This window comes from Rhinatrema bivittatum, chromosome 3 (genome assembly GCF_901001135.1).
Source record: "Rhinatrema bivittatum chromosome 3, aRhiBiv1.1, whole genome shotgun sequence".
NCBI classification, from domain to species: domain Eukaryota; kingdom Metazoa; phylum Chordata; class Amphibia; order Gymnophiona; family Rhinatrematidae; genus Rhinatrema; species Rhinatrema bivittatum.
In genome coordinates, this window is record NC_042617.1 from 414,638,477 (window position 1) to 414,654,687 (window position 16,211).

At 42.3% G+C, this 16,211-nt stretch overlaps 1 protein-coding gene across 6 annotated transcripts in view; it reads right to left on the reverse strand.

Moving 5' to 3' along the window:
* Positions 1–651: 651 nt before the first annotated feature.
* Positions 652–16,211, reverse strand: part of MLIP (muscular LMNA interacting protein) — a 274,040-nt gene continuing 258,480 nt past the window's right edge. For all 6 annotated transcript variants that reach the window (XM_029595699.1, XM_029595700.1, XM_029595705.1 and 3 more), the window contains 2 exons: positions 7,263–7,428; positions 652–999 (listed from right to left, as the gene is read on the reverse strand). In XM_029595699.1, the coding sequence (XP_029451559.1) occupies positions 989–999; positions 7,263–7,428 (177 nt within the window). In that variant the 3' untranslated portion in view covers positions 652–988. The remainder of the gene's footprint in view (positions 1,000–7,262; positions 7,429–16,211) is intronic.

The following is a 16,211-nucleotide window of genomic DNA, read 5'->3' on the forward strand; positions in this document are numbered from 1 at the left end:
TGTGGCTAATTCTGGTCAGGCCAAAGAGATGTTCTAAAGTTAGCCAGTTAGACATAACTGGCTAACTTTGAAATAGCTAGGTATCTTCAACAGTGCAACCACATTGCTGAATATACCTTGCTAATTAGCCGGATATGTTTATCCGGCTAACTAGCCGAGCCACTCAGCAGCTGAAAATGGACTCCCTGATTCCTTGTGGTTCAAAGGCATTATGGGGAAGACAAAACCAGTAACAGGCTTAAGTATGGGATAAGCACAGAGGATCCCTAATTGAGAGGAAGTGAAGGAAAAGTCAGTGTTCAACTGAGGTCTATGGGATTGCAATAGAAAATTAATGGGCAAACTAGAAGTGCCTTGCAGTCCTTTACTGTCATCATAGTCTATTTTTCCATCTGTGGCTTAATACAGAGTTGTTTGATCCATTTCTAATATACTGTAATACAAAAGATTACATTTTCTCTGCTTTAGTATAAAAGTGCAGAGGGGCAATGCTTTTTTGATTTTCATTAAAATATTATCATGTCACCTTTTTAAAAAAAATATAGTAACTTTGCAGGCATGGTAAACTGATATTCCAAAAAGCAATTTTTCTGCTACTTCTGGTTTTAAAGATGCTTAAAATTAGAATTATACAGAAAGAATTACAAACACTTTTCTATTTACATGCTACTTTATTCCATTGCGAAATATAACTTTCTTTTAAATAACGCTTTCTTTGCTGTGCAACATGCAATTGCTATGATAACAATCCATGGGGCTGTAGGAGAACCTGTCGTATTCACTTCAGCATGGTGTGGTGTGGTATGGCGTCAAAGCACCCTGACCCACTCTAGATCAGCCAAGAGAATACTCAGCCTGTGTCCTGCTGCGGCAACATGGTTAGACTAAGTAGATGCAAAATGCTAAAGAGTAAAATTTAAGTTGTGTTCATAAGCATATATAAAGGCAGCATAATAAAAATCTTCAAATTTATATTAGTTGCTTCATCTCATTTCTTTCCTGTAAAATAAAATAAAAGAAATAATGGATATGTTCATGTATGTACAGTATAGAAGGTACATATGATTATGTTGCTGTCACAGTGGGTTGTTTTCAGAGCTTTTAATATATCTTGTAACTATAGTAATTGTAAGCTATTGGTTAACAATTCTTACTGGTTCCCAGTAAAGGAACAATAAGCTAATCATGGGTGTAGTGTCAGTAATGCATGTGTACTTCCAAATGAAAAGAGAATGTGTGCCCAGCACCAGCAATTAGTAGGCAGGAATGTCAGGGTAGTAGAAACCGGAGCTGCCCACAAGAGAGCACTTCACCACGTCACAGAAACAGCTAGGGGGTGGAGAGCACGTGGCCAGTTGCACCAAGGAACTCTGCCCACCTGCTAGAATATTTCCTTGCTGCTGCTGTTGCATGCAGCCAGCATGCTGACTGATATGCAAAGAATTCCACCTGCTTATCCACTTGCCAGCAGAGGAAGAAAAGTTCAAGAAGAATAGGAGAGAGGAGCTGCAGCCTGATCTCAGTTTGGATGGGACATGAGAGACAGCCACCTCATGACTGAAGGGGAATGAATAGAGAAACAAGTATCCTTCCTAAAATCCTTTGTGCCCCTCTCCCCAGCAGCATTGCCTGCCTTTCTGTTGATGCTTGCAGTGCGTTGTATGCCAACAGTGGCCGGATCAGTGGCAAGAGCATTTTCCACACAATGCTGCTGATTCTCTTGTCTCCTTCTCCTTCCCCTGCAGAGATACAAAGGAGCAGAGAAGACCTACTCTGATCTCAGCATCTTCTCTTCCTGCTCCTGTTACCATGAAGACAGGAGATGAAGGGTTGAAGTGTAAATAGCAGCTGCTCTTCTCTACTCCAGGAACGCTGGACTCTGTGCTGGCTGCCACCGGAGAGAGGGTGAGGAGGAGAGAGCCACCGCCCAGCACCAGCAAGCTGTGAACGGTGTGGTGAGTGGAAAAAGAGTTGTATTATGAAAGTGGATGAGGTAAGGAGGGCGGTGAAAGCTGGGGGAAGTCAAGGTGGGTTCAATGCCAGGGTCCACATGATGAGGCTGGGTGAAAGATGTGGTGTAATAAGGAAAGGTAAAGGCCATCTCCATGAAGCCAACCATGCAAACTTGGGCACCTATTCCTTCCTACGGCCCACACTACCATGTGTTAAGCAGCGGCAAGTGCAAGAGGATAAGGGCTGGTGGGAAAAAGGGGAAGGGGTGGAGGAAAAAGAGGGAATAAGAGGGTGTATGAGACCCATGTGTGGAGATGGTATGAGGGGAGAGACCAAATTCTGCTGGAGTACCCTAAAATCCTTGTTTTTCAGCCACATGGCAACAAATGTGTTGGTCACCACTGACGTATGCAATAACCCTACACCCCTGATTAGCTAATAATAGATTAATATTTGAAGCTTTCATGCTCAAAATTCAAAATGACATTGTCAAATCAAGTAAAGGTTTCTGGTTCAACAATAAGTCTTAGACCCATGGACTTCAAATTATCTTACATTGAATTAATTGTCTGCTTTTTGGAAACATATTTTATACCTGTAGCTACAGAGTAATCAGTGAAGTCAGGATGTTCCATACGTCCTTAAATAGGGCAAGACATGCTGCTTTCACTGCTCTGTTTCTGCAGCATAATGTGGATGCTTTCAAGTATAGTAGGGATCTAAAAAAATGCTGAGGTCCAAATTTAGTGCCATTTATCAAAATGCACTAAATATCACATGTGATAGGAAAAGGGTGTGTTTTGAGAGAGAGAGAGAGAGAGAGAGAGAGAGAGAGAGAGAGAGAGTGTGCCTAGCCATAATACCCTCACGCTAGATAGGTATTTCTGTCTCTATGGAAAGCCCACCTAGTAACTCGAGGTAAGGTTTAGGTATTAGTGTAGGGGTTAGGGGCCACTTTGACATTCAAAGTGAGACGTACGAACAGAACAATGCTCTCTTGTGAATATTTGATGACTTTCAGAGTGAGGAAACTCACCCAAAGATGAGATTTGTGCAATGTTCTCTCAACCACAATAAAGCCCTATCATACAGCTTTACACAAATAAAAAAGGTGTAGTTAAAATTTGCATTAAAGCCATGCAATACAGCCTCAGAAAACTTTGAGCCCAGTCCACTTGGCCAAAATTCCCACCCCAATATCCTACCCTTTTTCAAATGTTATGGTGCTTTTGCATTCATTAAAGGCATTTTTTGCATGCGAAAATGGCTTAATGCATGCGAAAACACCATATAGCACTTTGATAAATGACCCCCTAAGTTTGGACTTATCCAGCTAAGTGGTGCCATTTTAATATTTGGCCACTTTCAGCAGCCATCACTTACTAGATAACCTTTTATCTAGCTAAATAGTTAGCCAGGCAAGTGAGGGGCAGGACAGAGGAATTCTGGGGTGCAGCTACTTATCCAGCTAATATACCCAGATAGAGTAAGTGCTGATATTCATCTTTATCTGGCTGTTAGGGTCATTCATCAAAATGCATTATGGCATTAATGCCTGTGATAATGCCATAACGCATGCGCTGACGCCATAAAGCTTGAGATAGTAATGCTATCACATTATGTGAATGCAAATTTTTCATAGGGGTGGGATTAATTAAAATGAAGGGCATTTTTGCACAGTGTGAATGCATAACACATTCTGGAAATAACTACACCTTTTTTCCTGGTGTTAAACTGTGAGAAATCCCTGTAGTGCAATTTATGGTAAAGATTGCATTTTGGTCGAGAGAGAGAGAGTGCATCTCTGGGGAGGCTAGCACAGTATTCAACTATTTATATCATTATAGGAGGGCCAGCTAACAACTCAAGGTGAGGTGTTGGTGGTGTTTAGGGTCCAGTTTGACATGCAGAGTGAGACTTACGAACAGCACAGTACACCTCAGTGAAGATTTGATGTAATTTGGAGTGAGGAAAGTCTCACAAAGATGAGATTTCTACAATGTTCTCTCGCCCTGGCTTGATGGACTCTATAACAGGGTACTATCAAACTAGGACAAGAGATCATTGTAGAAATCTCATCTTTGTGAGACTTTCTTCACTCCAAATGGCGTCAAATCTTCACTGAGGTATACTGTGTTGCTTGTACGTCTCATTCTGCATGTCAAACTGGAACCCAAACCCTAAACCACCACTAAAACCTAGCCTCCAGTTATTAGCTGTCCCTTCTATAATGAAATAAGTAGATGAATACTAGGAAGATCTTATAAAGAGTCTCTCTTAAAGATGTGAATCGGCCAAACCTTTCAGTTTGGCCTTTGAAATCGACCTGCTGCAGGAAATTTCATTTTCCTACGGTTCAGGCCAATTTTTTTCGGCCGCCCCGAAAAATGAATTTTCCCAAAAGCTTGGGAAAATCCGCTTGGCACATCCCTATAATCCCCCCACCCTCCTGACCCCCCAAGACTTGCCGAAAGTCCCTGGTGGTCCAGCGGGGGTCCCAGGAGCAATCTCCCCCTCTTGGGCATGCAAGCAGGCAGGCCATCCATTGCTCCTACCATGTGATGGAGCCGACCAATGGCACCGGTAGCCCCTGTCACATAGTAAGGGCAAAGGGCCACCGGCGCCATTTTGATTACTGGCAGCCGATGTCCCAAGAGGGGAAGATTGCTCCTGGGACCCCTGCTGGACCACCAGGGACTTTAAGTAAGTCTTGGGGGGGTCGGGCAAGTCTTGGGGGTCTGGACGGTGGGGGTTTGGTTGGGGGGGGTTTGGGTTGTTTTTTTTAATGTGCCCTTTCTCCCCCCCCCCCCCCAAAAATATAGGAGAACCATATGAAATTTTTGGGGTTTTCCTTTTGTTTTGTCAGCCCCCTGAAATGCAACGAAATAGGAAATATCGTCTTTATTTCTTATTTTGTTGCAAATGAATGCACATCCCTTGTCTCTCACTCTCTCTCTCTCTCTCTCAGTGAAATACCCCACAATGTGGTGCAGTAATTCTAAAATTATCATAAACACACACCCTTTTTCTTATCGTGGGCATTATCCATGTAAAATTGTAACATTTTCATGAATCTAAGAGTAAGTTAGCTATTGAGAAGACCTAAAATTAACTAGATAAAACTTATCCTGCTATTACATAACTGAGTCTTTCAGCAGCGTGACTGAATCACTGAATATCCCATTAGCCAGATATATGGACCAATTAGTGTCCAACAGGGGATGTACGGTACTTTATAAAGATGTGAATCGTGTGCCCGATCGTCTTAACGATCGGGTTCGGCTAGAGGGGGGAAAAAATCTGATCGTGGGTGATGTGGGTGATGTGAATCGGAATTGGTTCCGATTCACATCGTTATTTTTTTTTTTAGTGAGGCCCGACCCTGTAAAATTAACCCCTTACCTTCCCCACCCTCCTGAACCCCCCCAAAACTTTTTACGATTACCTGGTGGTCCAATGGGGGCACGGGGACCGGTCTCCCGCTCTCGGGCCATCGGTGCTATTTTGGCTGCCAATCAAAAAAGGCGCCGATGGCCCGATTAAAAAAAAAAAAACCACCCGACCCTTTAAAAATTACCCCTTAGCTTCCCCCACCCTCCCAAGCCCCCCAAAACATTTTAAAATTACCTGGTGGTCTAGTGGTGGTCCCCGGGAGCGATCTCCCGTTCTCGGGCCATCGGCTGCCACTCATAAAGATGGCGCCGATGGCCCTTTGCCCTTACCATGTGACAGGGTATCCATGCCATTGGCCGGCTCCTGTCACCTGGTAGGAGCACTGGATGGCCGGCGCCATCTTTACGACAGCGGTGGCCATCTTTAAATACGGCGGTGGCCATCTTTATGATGGCGGCGGCCATCTTTAAAGATGGCGCCGGCCAGCCAGTGCTCCTACCATGTGACAGGGGCTGGCCAATGGCACGGATACCCTGTCATATGGTAAGGTCAAAGGGCCATCGGCGCCATCTTTATGAATGGCAGCCGACGGCCTGAGAAGGGGAGATCGCTCCCGGGACCACCACTAGACCACCAGGTAATTTTAAAATGTTTTGGGGGGGATCGGGAGAGTGGGGGAAGCTAAGGGGTCGTTTTTAAAGGGTCGGGTGGGTTTTTTTTTTTATCGGGCCATCGACGCCATTTTTGAGTGGCAGCCAAAATGGCGCCGATGGACCGAGAGGGGGAGATCTGTCCCCGCACCCCCACTGGACCACCAGGTACTCGTAAAAAACTTTGGGGGGGTTCGGGAGGGTGGGGTAAGGTAAGGGATTTGTTTTATAGGGTCAGGGTGGGTTTAGGGGCTTTTTTGGTGTGCCGGTTTTCCCCGCCCTCCTCCCTCCCCCGATTTATGATTTTTGACGATAAATCGGGGGAATTTCTATTGTATCGCGACTCTTAACGATTTTTGACGATTTAAAATATATCTGATGATTGTTTTAAATCGTCAAAAAATGATTCACATCCCTAGTACTTTATAACAATTCATTTTTTAAAAACTTCAAAACTTCACATGGCTAAAGAGTTCACTGTAAATATTATGTTTTGTCTTTTCTTTGAAAGGAAAAGGATAGGTTTGCTAACTGGCTCCATTTTTTCACTTTTGATGTAGGGTATACCCTTGAAAATCATTCCTGTCCTCTACATGGATCCCCCCCATGATTCCTTTTCTGGGCAAAATGCAAAGAAAACGCCATGATCTGGACAGGCAGAATTGTTTTTCTGTTTGGAAATTATGTTACAACCCCATTGCCTCCAACAATTTGCATATAAGTATGTACAACAAAAGTTGCAGGGGACAAGAGTCAGCCCTATGACATTATGGGTTGACTTGCCCACAAGAACCTATGGGAAGAGACAACCAACACCATGTGAGCTCCCTTCTGAGTTTTTTTTCAAAGCAAAAGCAGATCCACATAAAGAAAAGAATCACTGTTAGTGAATTAATTGGAAAGGAAAAGATATTTTAATCGAATGCACTGTTATAAGCTCTGTCACAAAACATGTATTAACTCTGGAAAAATATGTGTGTGTGTGTATATATATATATTTATTTTTAAATAAATAGAAATATCAAGGACACAATCTCTAGTCCTTAGAGTTCATTTTTACCTGCAGTTAATGAGTATTTATAATCAAACTTGCAAAATTGGAATGTGCATAGTTTATTTTAATAAACTAATTAACTTGGTAGACAAGTATTATTAAAATAAATAAACCTCACATTCTGCACCTTACTCTCTGTAATTTGCAGATCACTATGAATGTAGCAATCTTAAAAGACAAATATTAATTGGAAATATTTGCACATATGGCACCTTTGCTCTGCTTAGCTGAGGTGTCTCCCAAGTCTTCTCTGATCATAAGCAGCCGACGGCAGTATGGTGTGCGTTCATTCTTCTGCCGTGTTCCTTTGTTTATTTTTCCATTTCCATCATGTTGTCCCAGGTCTGATTTGTTTTGGCATGTTGTTGAATGGAGAAGCTAGAAATGCATGAAAGAAAACAATTATTTTGGTATTCGAGGCAAAGTTTCATATGCTTCCTATTTTATTTTATATAGAAAAGTTCAAAAGTATACGTATATTGTCAGCCTTCTTCTGCAACAAGGGTTGAAACCTTGAGAATAGTGTCACTGTTCACCAATTTAAAACTTGTACTCATACAATCACCATGATACATTAAGGGTGTGCAGGCCAAAAAATATCATTTTGTTTCATCTCATGACATTTTTGTGTTGTTCATGGTTTTTCTTGCTTTTTTTTTTCATTTTAAGATCTTTTACTCCATCTAAAAAACTACACAAACAAAATGTTAAAACCTTTCCACTATTTTTTTAAGACTGACTATTTTTCTACATGCAGGTTGAGCTCAAATGTTATAATAATCTTGTTTGATAATTTGAAGGGGCGGGGATACCAGGGCAAAAAATCATACAATACTTAGCCTCATCAAACTGTTGAGCTCATTACATTTTTTAACCTCTTGAGTACAATCAAGCAATAGGAACGGAACAATGTTCCAAATTTATTAAGAACTGAGAATTTAACAACAAATTGTGGATAATGAGATCTGTAAAGAACTGTCATCACTTTCACAATTCATTAGTAAAAGTTAAGTTGGAAACCACTGAAAGCTTTCAGTATGATTATTGCTCTGTTTACATGCAATTGCTCATCAATGCTGTATTCAAGAACTTTACAGTGGGATTTGATTATATTGCAATGCACAGGGCCATGAAGGTTATTCTCCCCCCCCGTTCAGGAAATCTTGGACACTCAGATGAAAGCACAGCTTGGGTAGTGTTAAACATTAAGAAACTGTGTTTGAGGTGTGCGTCCTGGGACTTTATCAGGGATTATCAGCCCAGGGGTTACATGTGGAATGCAGAGTAAAGAAAAGAGCAAAGACCCCTCTGTATTGGACTTAAAGCTGCTGGTACAAAGTTATGAATGTGGGGAGATCACATTTTGCAATATGGCAATATGGCCATACGGCCAGTGCCATTAATGGCGTATTGCAAAATGGCGCCGGCCATATGGCCGGCGCCATTTTTCATTACGGCAACACGATTCGAGTGCAGGAGGTCGTTCCCGGACCCCTGCTGGACTTTTGGCAAGTCTTGTGGGGGTCAGGAGGCCCCCCCAAGCTGGCCAAAAGTCCCTGGGGGTGCAGCGGGGGTCCGGGAGCGATCTCCTACGCTCGTGACGTCGGGGGAAAGGAACCAAAATGGCGCCGGCGCTACCTTTGCCCTGTCATATGACAGGGCAAAGGTAGCGCCGGCGCCATTTCTATCAACGCACCCGTGGCCCGAGAGTGGAAGATCACACCGGGACCCCCCCACTGGACCCCAGGTAATTTAAGACATTTGGGGGGGGTTCGGGAGGGTGGGGGATTTATTTTAAAGGGTCGGGTGGGTTTTAGGGTTGTTTTAGTGTGCCGGTTTTCCCGCCCTCCCCTGATTTACGATTTACACGATATTTTAAAAAACAAAACCGCAACGATCCGATTCCCTCCCCCCCCAGCCAAAATCGATCGTTAAGACGATCGATCACACGATTCAAATCTCTAGTGACTACTAAGCAATTGTCAGAACTAGAGCCATTAGCCGCTGTTCCGGGGAAGCACATGCCTGAGATCTGGGGACAAACACCTTTCAGATCACTACAAATTATGGAACCACTCCTAGAATCCTTCCATCCACAAGAGAGAGAACACCTCTTCCAATGAAAAGGCAATGCAATGCTCCTTTCCCCTCCTGGAACTAGGAGATCAACATCCTTTGCTGCTTCTCTCTTCTTCCTTTTATCTATGAACTCTGCCCAGTGATTCATGCAGTCACCCTTATCAGATGTCACCCATTGACCCACCTTTTGGTGGAAGGACCCTTATCTCTCAAAATAATACCACCTCCCATGGATCTTCGTATCCAGGTGTGGATTGCAGGAAAATATTGGCCCGGGGGATTTTTTTTCAAAACTGGCCCATGGGGTATTTGACACCTTCGTGCACTTTCCCTGCAGCACAGGTATCAACAGCTCCCAAAAGCACACTAAGTCAACCCTGAAAACCATCAGAATAGAGCCAAAATATCTCTAAAATAAACTTAATCTTTCCTAAGTAACTAAGAAGTTGAACACATTCTAGAGACCATGGGTGAGCAGAGTTACAGCCCCAGTTCCATCCATGCAAATTGGTTGGGCCCCTTGCATATCTGCTTATATCCTTTATACAGATATATTCTGGATTCCTGGTCTGGCTCTTGAACTAGTTGCAAGTAATGACACTGCCAGTGTCAGATGCACACACGCTCAGTCGCAAACAGATTTTTCAGAGACTTTATTGGCACATACACACTAACAACCACAAAGAAACATACTCTTTCTCAGACACACCCACACACTGAAAGTGTGTGTGTGTGTATGTCTATGTCAGAGAAAAAGATACCCACACACACACTCTCTCTCACAAAGTGTGTATGGGTGTGTGTTTGTCTCACTCTCTCTGACACAGACACACAAACACTCTCTCTGACAAGCTATTGTTGTACTGCTGCTTATGTGCTCACACAGTGAGTGCCCCCAGACCAGCACTGCTGCATCATGGTGTAAAGTTCTTGCTTGCTGCCAGCCCTTCCCCATTCTGCAAGAGTCCCCTCTCAGAGCTCAGTGCAGTCACCTCAGACAGAAGTCTCCTCAACACTGCATAGGCACTTTCTCCTGGCTTACCCTCTTCCAACCTATGCTTATAGCTTGCCTCTACTTCTCCGCAACCCTCCCACCACACTAGTGCATTTGCTATGATTGCAAGCTACACAGTCTGCTGTTTTTATGGTTCCCCAGGATCTGCTCTGCCTACCAACTCCAGGGGAGAAAGGACAAGAAATAACAGAAAATTAAGCCCTGGCCGAGACTGGGGAGAGCCACTAACCCAAAGTAGCACAGCTCCAGATGGAAACCTGCTTTCTCTTGTGGAGCCAGTGTAGTCAGAGCTGGTGTGAGGGTATTAGGTGTTATAGGCAAACCAAACAGCCTTGTACACACTCCTGCTCCCACTCTTCTCACAAACAAATTAAAAATATGCATTTATAGTAACAGATTTTACATGAAAAAGAATATTCAGCGTTCTAAGGTAAAAATATCACTTAAAACATGTATATTATTTACATGCACTACTGTGGTACAAACCGGAAAATTTTGCAAAAAAGACACCTGCAGTCATATGGTATTGAGACTTCTGTAAAACATGGTGGTCCTCAGAAAGCTTTAGGTAAACTTAATTACAATATAGTAAACATCCCATATGAAAAGAGCACTAACTGCCAGCTCTCAAACAGTAACAACCTTACCTATGAAAAGGCAACACTTTAAATATTACACCAGGCACTAAAACACCAATACACCTGATATTAGGAAAACAGAAAAGCCAAGCTGAAACTACATGCTAGCAAAATACCTTACCTCAGTCACACATGCAGAATACAGATGGACCCTCACCAAATACAGAATAAAGAGACAAAGTATAACTAGAAACATGCAGACAAAAACTGAATTGGAAAGCATAACAAGACAGATTCCATATACAGTGCAACAATGTAAAAACAGAAACATCAAAGTTCCTCATTAAACATCAAACAATAAAAGTTATTTATTTATTTATTTTTAATTTTTATAGACCGACGTTCCTGTATAATATACATATCACACCGGTTTACAAGGAAGTAAAACTGTCGCCTCCTGGGCGGTTTACATTGAAACAATTAACAAATAGCATAAAGGAAGTTAGAGGAGCTTACAGAGAACAATCATGTCTAGATAAATTGCTATAACGAGCTATTCAGAAACTTATGTACAGAAGGGGATGGTGGGTCAAAGACTATACAGATATTGTATTCTTCCGGCTCTTAGTTCTCCTGGAATGCTTGTGCGAAAAACCAAGTCTTTAGTTTCTTTTTTAATGTAATATGGCAAGGTTCAAGGCGAAGAAATCAAGATATATGAGCTATCAATCATTATAGTAAAACCATAATCATAAAAAGAATATTCAAAACAGGTGATGAAAAGAATACCCAATAATTATGTTTTAAATTATTCCCACATACCCTTAAACCAGAATATAAACCAAAAAAATAAAATATTTAAAAACAGAAGACATCAAATAACACCAATTTATTAAAACTAATAAGGATTAAAAATAACATCCCCTGCTCTCCATACCATGATTTCAAGTCACCCTGAGATTGTCATGGATTAGTGCGGGGAATGAGTGGTACAAATTTCTCCTCTTTCTCTCACACATACCCATATTCTCCAGCACATACACACACACATACTTGATTTCTCACACATCCTCATACACATGTTCTCTCTCATATGCTCTTTCACATACACAACATATGCTTTCTCTCTCACATACATACTAGGGATGTGAATCGTTTTTTGACGATTTAAAATATCGTCCGATATATTTTAAATCGTCAAAAATCGTTAGGGCCACGATACAATACCAATTCCCCCGATTTATCGTCAAAAAATCGTAAATCGGGGGAAGGGGGAGGGCAGGAAAACCGGCACACTAAAACCCCCTAAAACACACCCCCGACCCTTTAAATTAAATCCCCCACCCCCAAATGCATTAAATTACCTGGGAGTCCTCCGTAGCGGCGGTCCGTGGCTAAATCGGGGGAAGGGGGAGAGCACGAAAACTGGCACACTAGATCGTGAGGTCTTCAGCTGGCTCCATTTTTCAAAATGGCCGCCGCAAAATGGCGGCGGCCATAGACGAAAATGATTCGACGCAAGAGGTCGTTCCGGACCCCCGCTGGACTTTTGGCAAGTCTTGTGGGGGTCAGGAGGCCCCCCCAAGCTGGCCAAAAGTTCCTGGGGGTCCAGCGGGGGTCAAGGAGCGATTTCCTGCCGCGAATCGTTTTCCGTATGGAAAATGGCGCCGGCAGGAGATCGACTGCAGGAGGTCGTTCAGCGGGGTCCGGAACCCTCGCGAGATTTCCGGACCTCGCTGAACGACCTCCTGCAGTCGATCTCCTGCCGGCGCCATTTTCCGTACGTAAATCTGCTCCTTGGGCCTGTGCAACACGTCTCACACATACATACACATTCTGTCTTACATTCTATTTACTCTCTCAAAGGAACATCAACCTTCTTTCTTCAGCCATGTGGCTCCACTGACACAACATCCTCCTTGCCACACAGCTCATGAGCATAAAAGCATCTTTTGGCCATGTAGCCCTTTAGGTGCAATCAGGGATGGCTCAAGGCAATCTTCTGCCCGAAGTGTGGGAAGAGATGGTGCTCCCTCCACCCCTAGGCACAGTGCAGTGTAGGTCAAATCACTGAGATAGCAAGGAAGTGGTGTCCCCCTTGAAGTCTAGTTCTCTCGATGATTTTAAATGGTGGGGAAGTGCACAGGCAGGGATGAGAGTTCCCAGAGATATGGCAGGTAAGAGTGTCAGGGATATTTCTAAGAAGCTGGTAATCCTGCCACACTGCTTAAACCTACCATCTACATCCCACCATTCCCCAGCATTTGCACTCTGGGGAAGTGGGAGATGTGTGGCATACTCTCTTATGACCAATACAAGGGTATTAGTTGCTTGGTGAACCTTACAGCCTTGTTCTGCTTCACCCCAAGCTCTTACCACACACAATTAAAAACTATGCATAACAACAACAGATTTTACATGAAAAAGGACTTTTAAAGTGCAGTCTTCTGATGTAAAAATATCACTTACAATAACATGGCACTGTTCTGCTGCCTGTGAGTAGACGCTGGAAAAGACACTTGGAGCCCATATGGTATTAGGCCTATTGTAAAAATGTGTTTGGTTTGGGCTTAGTCCTCAAGAAAGCCATGAATAAACTGAATTACAATTATAATATAGTAATCCTCCTTTACCAAAATTGCACTAACATCCAGCACTCAAAAAGTAAGAACCCTACCCATAAAAATGCAACAATTCAAATATTACACCAGGCCCTAAAAACCCAATACATCCCCTATTAAGAAAACAGAATAAGGCAGGTTGTTATAGATCTCTAAATAGAAATTATACAATAGCAGAATACAACACTTCCATCACACATTAGAACACAGACATTCATCAAATACAGAATAAAGTGACTATAAAGTAAAAATAGATACATGCAGTCAAAAACTGAATTTGAAATTGCAAAAAGCCAGACTCTGTATGCAATGCAACAATGGAAAAATAGAAATATTACCATTCTTCATAAAACAATAAAATCAGGAAATATAAAATATGTTATAATAATAAAACCATACTAATAAAAAACATATTTCAAGACAGCTGGTGAACAGAATAACATTCTAAAATTAATTTCATATTAATTAATAAAATTTTAAAAGTTCCCAAACACCAATAAAATGTTAAAGCAGACACACCGAATAACATCCAAAAATAATTTAAATTAATAAGAATAAAAAAATTTCCAGCTTTCTATACCTGGGAGCTTTGATTTCCAGTCACCCTGAAATTATCCTGGATTAGCAGGAGAAGGGGTGAGGACTACACACAACTTTGTCCATTCTCTCTCATATACATACACTTTCTAACTCACATATGCTCATTCTCACATACAAGTTAACTTACATTTACACATGCTGTCACACACAGACATACTCAATTTCACATGCTCTCACACACTCGCTCAATTTCCTGCATGCTCTCACACACACAAGCTTGCTCACACTCTCACATACACACACACTCACTCATATAAGCTTGCTCACACAAGCTCACTTTCAAGCTTATTCTCCACATGCTCTCATACACATACATGCTCAAACACTCTCCTTTCCCTTCCATCTCACTCACCCCTTCTCTTCCCTTTCATCCTCAGCCCCCTTTGCTTTCCTTCTCTCCCTCTTTTCAAACACTCCTTACCTCCTTCCTTCCCTCTCCTCCCCCTTCTCTCCACCCTTTTCACTCAATCCTTTCCCTTGCATTCCCTCTCACTCACATACACCCAACCCCTTCCCTTAAACCCCACATACCAGGTCCCTTCTTTCTTCCTGCCGGTGGGATGTAGGATCCCTGCGGGCACATCAAAATCGAGCGCCGTCCCAGGATCCCCATAGGCATGTCTAACTGCTGCTGCTGTCGTCTTCTTGCCCGTAGGGCCTGGGATCAGTGCGGGTGTGTCATAAATCTGTGCTGCTGCCGCTATCTTCTTTCTGCTCACTGGGGCTGTGATCCCTGCGGGCACATCATAATTCCAACTGTTGCCAGTGTCTTCTTTCCCACGGGGCCTGGGACCCCTCGGGCGCATCATAAATCCATTCCTCTGCCGCCACCATCTTCTTGCAGGGTCTGGATCCCTGTATTGCATTGGCCTGTGACAGGGGTCTCTTTGGTTCAGTTACATGGCTGAAGAAAAGAGGCCACTGTCAGCTGGACCGAGAGGTCTATGTCAGCTGGACCATGAGGCAAAAAAAGAGAAAGCCAGGCAGCCCAAATGATAGTGGCTTCTTCTCTTCAGCCACATGGCCCAGCCAACAGGGGCCTCTTTCTTTTCTGCCATGCGGCCTGGCTGAAATGGGTCTCCTTCTTTTCCGCGGCCCGGCCCACAGTGGTGTCTTCTTTTCCTCTGTATGACCTGGCACAAGTTAGCCCCGCAATCACATAACAGGCCTGACTGGCCCACCAGGGCATGCCCGAAGCCCCAGTAGGCCAATCTACCCTTTTTAATATCACTGGAAGTTTATCCTTTGGGAAGCCCTCGTCAGCCTTAAACATAAATGTTAGAAAATGTTAAGCTATGATAAAGCTTCTCTAAAATATTCTTTCACCACACAATTCTGACAATAACTAAAAGGAATCAAATACTGTTTTTTTTAATTTTCCATTTACTTTACTGATGAGTCTTTATGCACTGTGAGTTAAATAATAGCATCTGATCTGTTGATCCTATCAGATTAAACAATTTGGGAGATTTCTAAGTCTTGGCATATTATTATTTACCTGTATAGAAAACAGTGATTTCCTCCTCCACTAATTTTCTGTGCCAGAACTTAGTTGTGTGAGCTTAATTGTATTAGCATACCAATAGATTTGCCTAGAAGTACTGTAAGGCAACCCTGATTAAAGAAGACTCTGTTATAACATGGCCATCATGGCTATGAGGATAAGTGGCTGAAATCGTAATTTCTTGCTATTAGAATTGCTTCTGCTGATATTTATTTTAGTTTTAGGATAATTACATTGCTTTCTCACTGCTAATTTTCTGTGCCAAAGTTCAATTCTATGAATTTAACTATATTACCATACAAATTAGACTTGTACAAAAATGCTGTTTGCCACTTACAGTTGGCTGCTTTGTTGTTTTCTGACATCATTTATTATGTTACTATGCTACTGAAATAAGCAGTAAGAATGTGGTCCTTTTAAATGATTTCATAATACTGACAGCAGACTTTGCCATAGATAACAGTCTTATTCCTTTTACAGAATGGAGGGAATATAATACAAGCCATTAGAGTATCAACAGAGTATGCCACTGACTAACACATTTTAATAGGGAAACTGCAAAAACTTTTCATGAGCTAAATAAATTAGTTGTATATATATTGATTGATTTATAAGTTATATTTATAAATTGCATAATGTAAAAAGCTCAATGTGATATAAAATCAAAGAAAACAAACAAAAAATGTATTTATGTATTTATGTAAAAGAAGCTTGTACACCACAGCTTCAAAAAGATGATCACAGCAGTTTACAAAAGCAACATA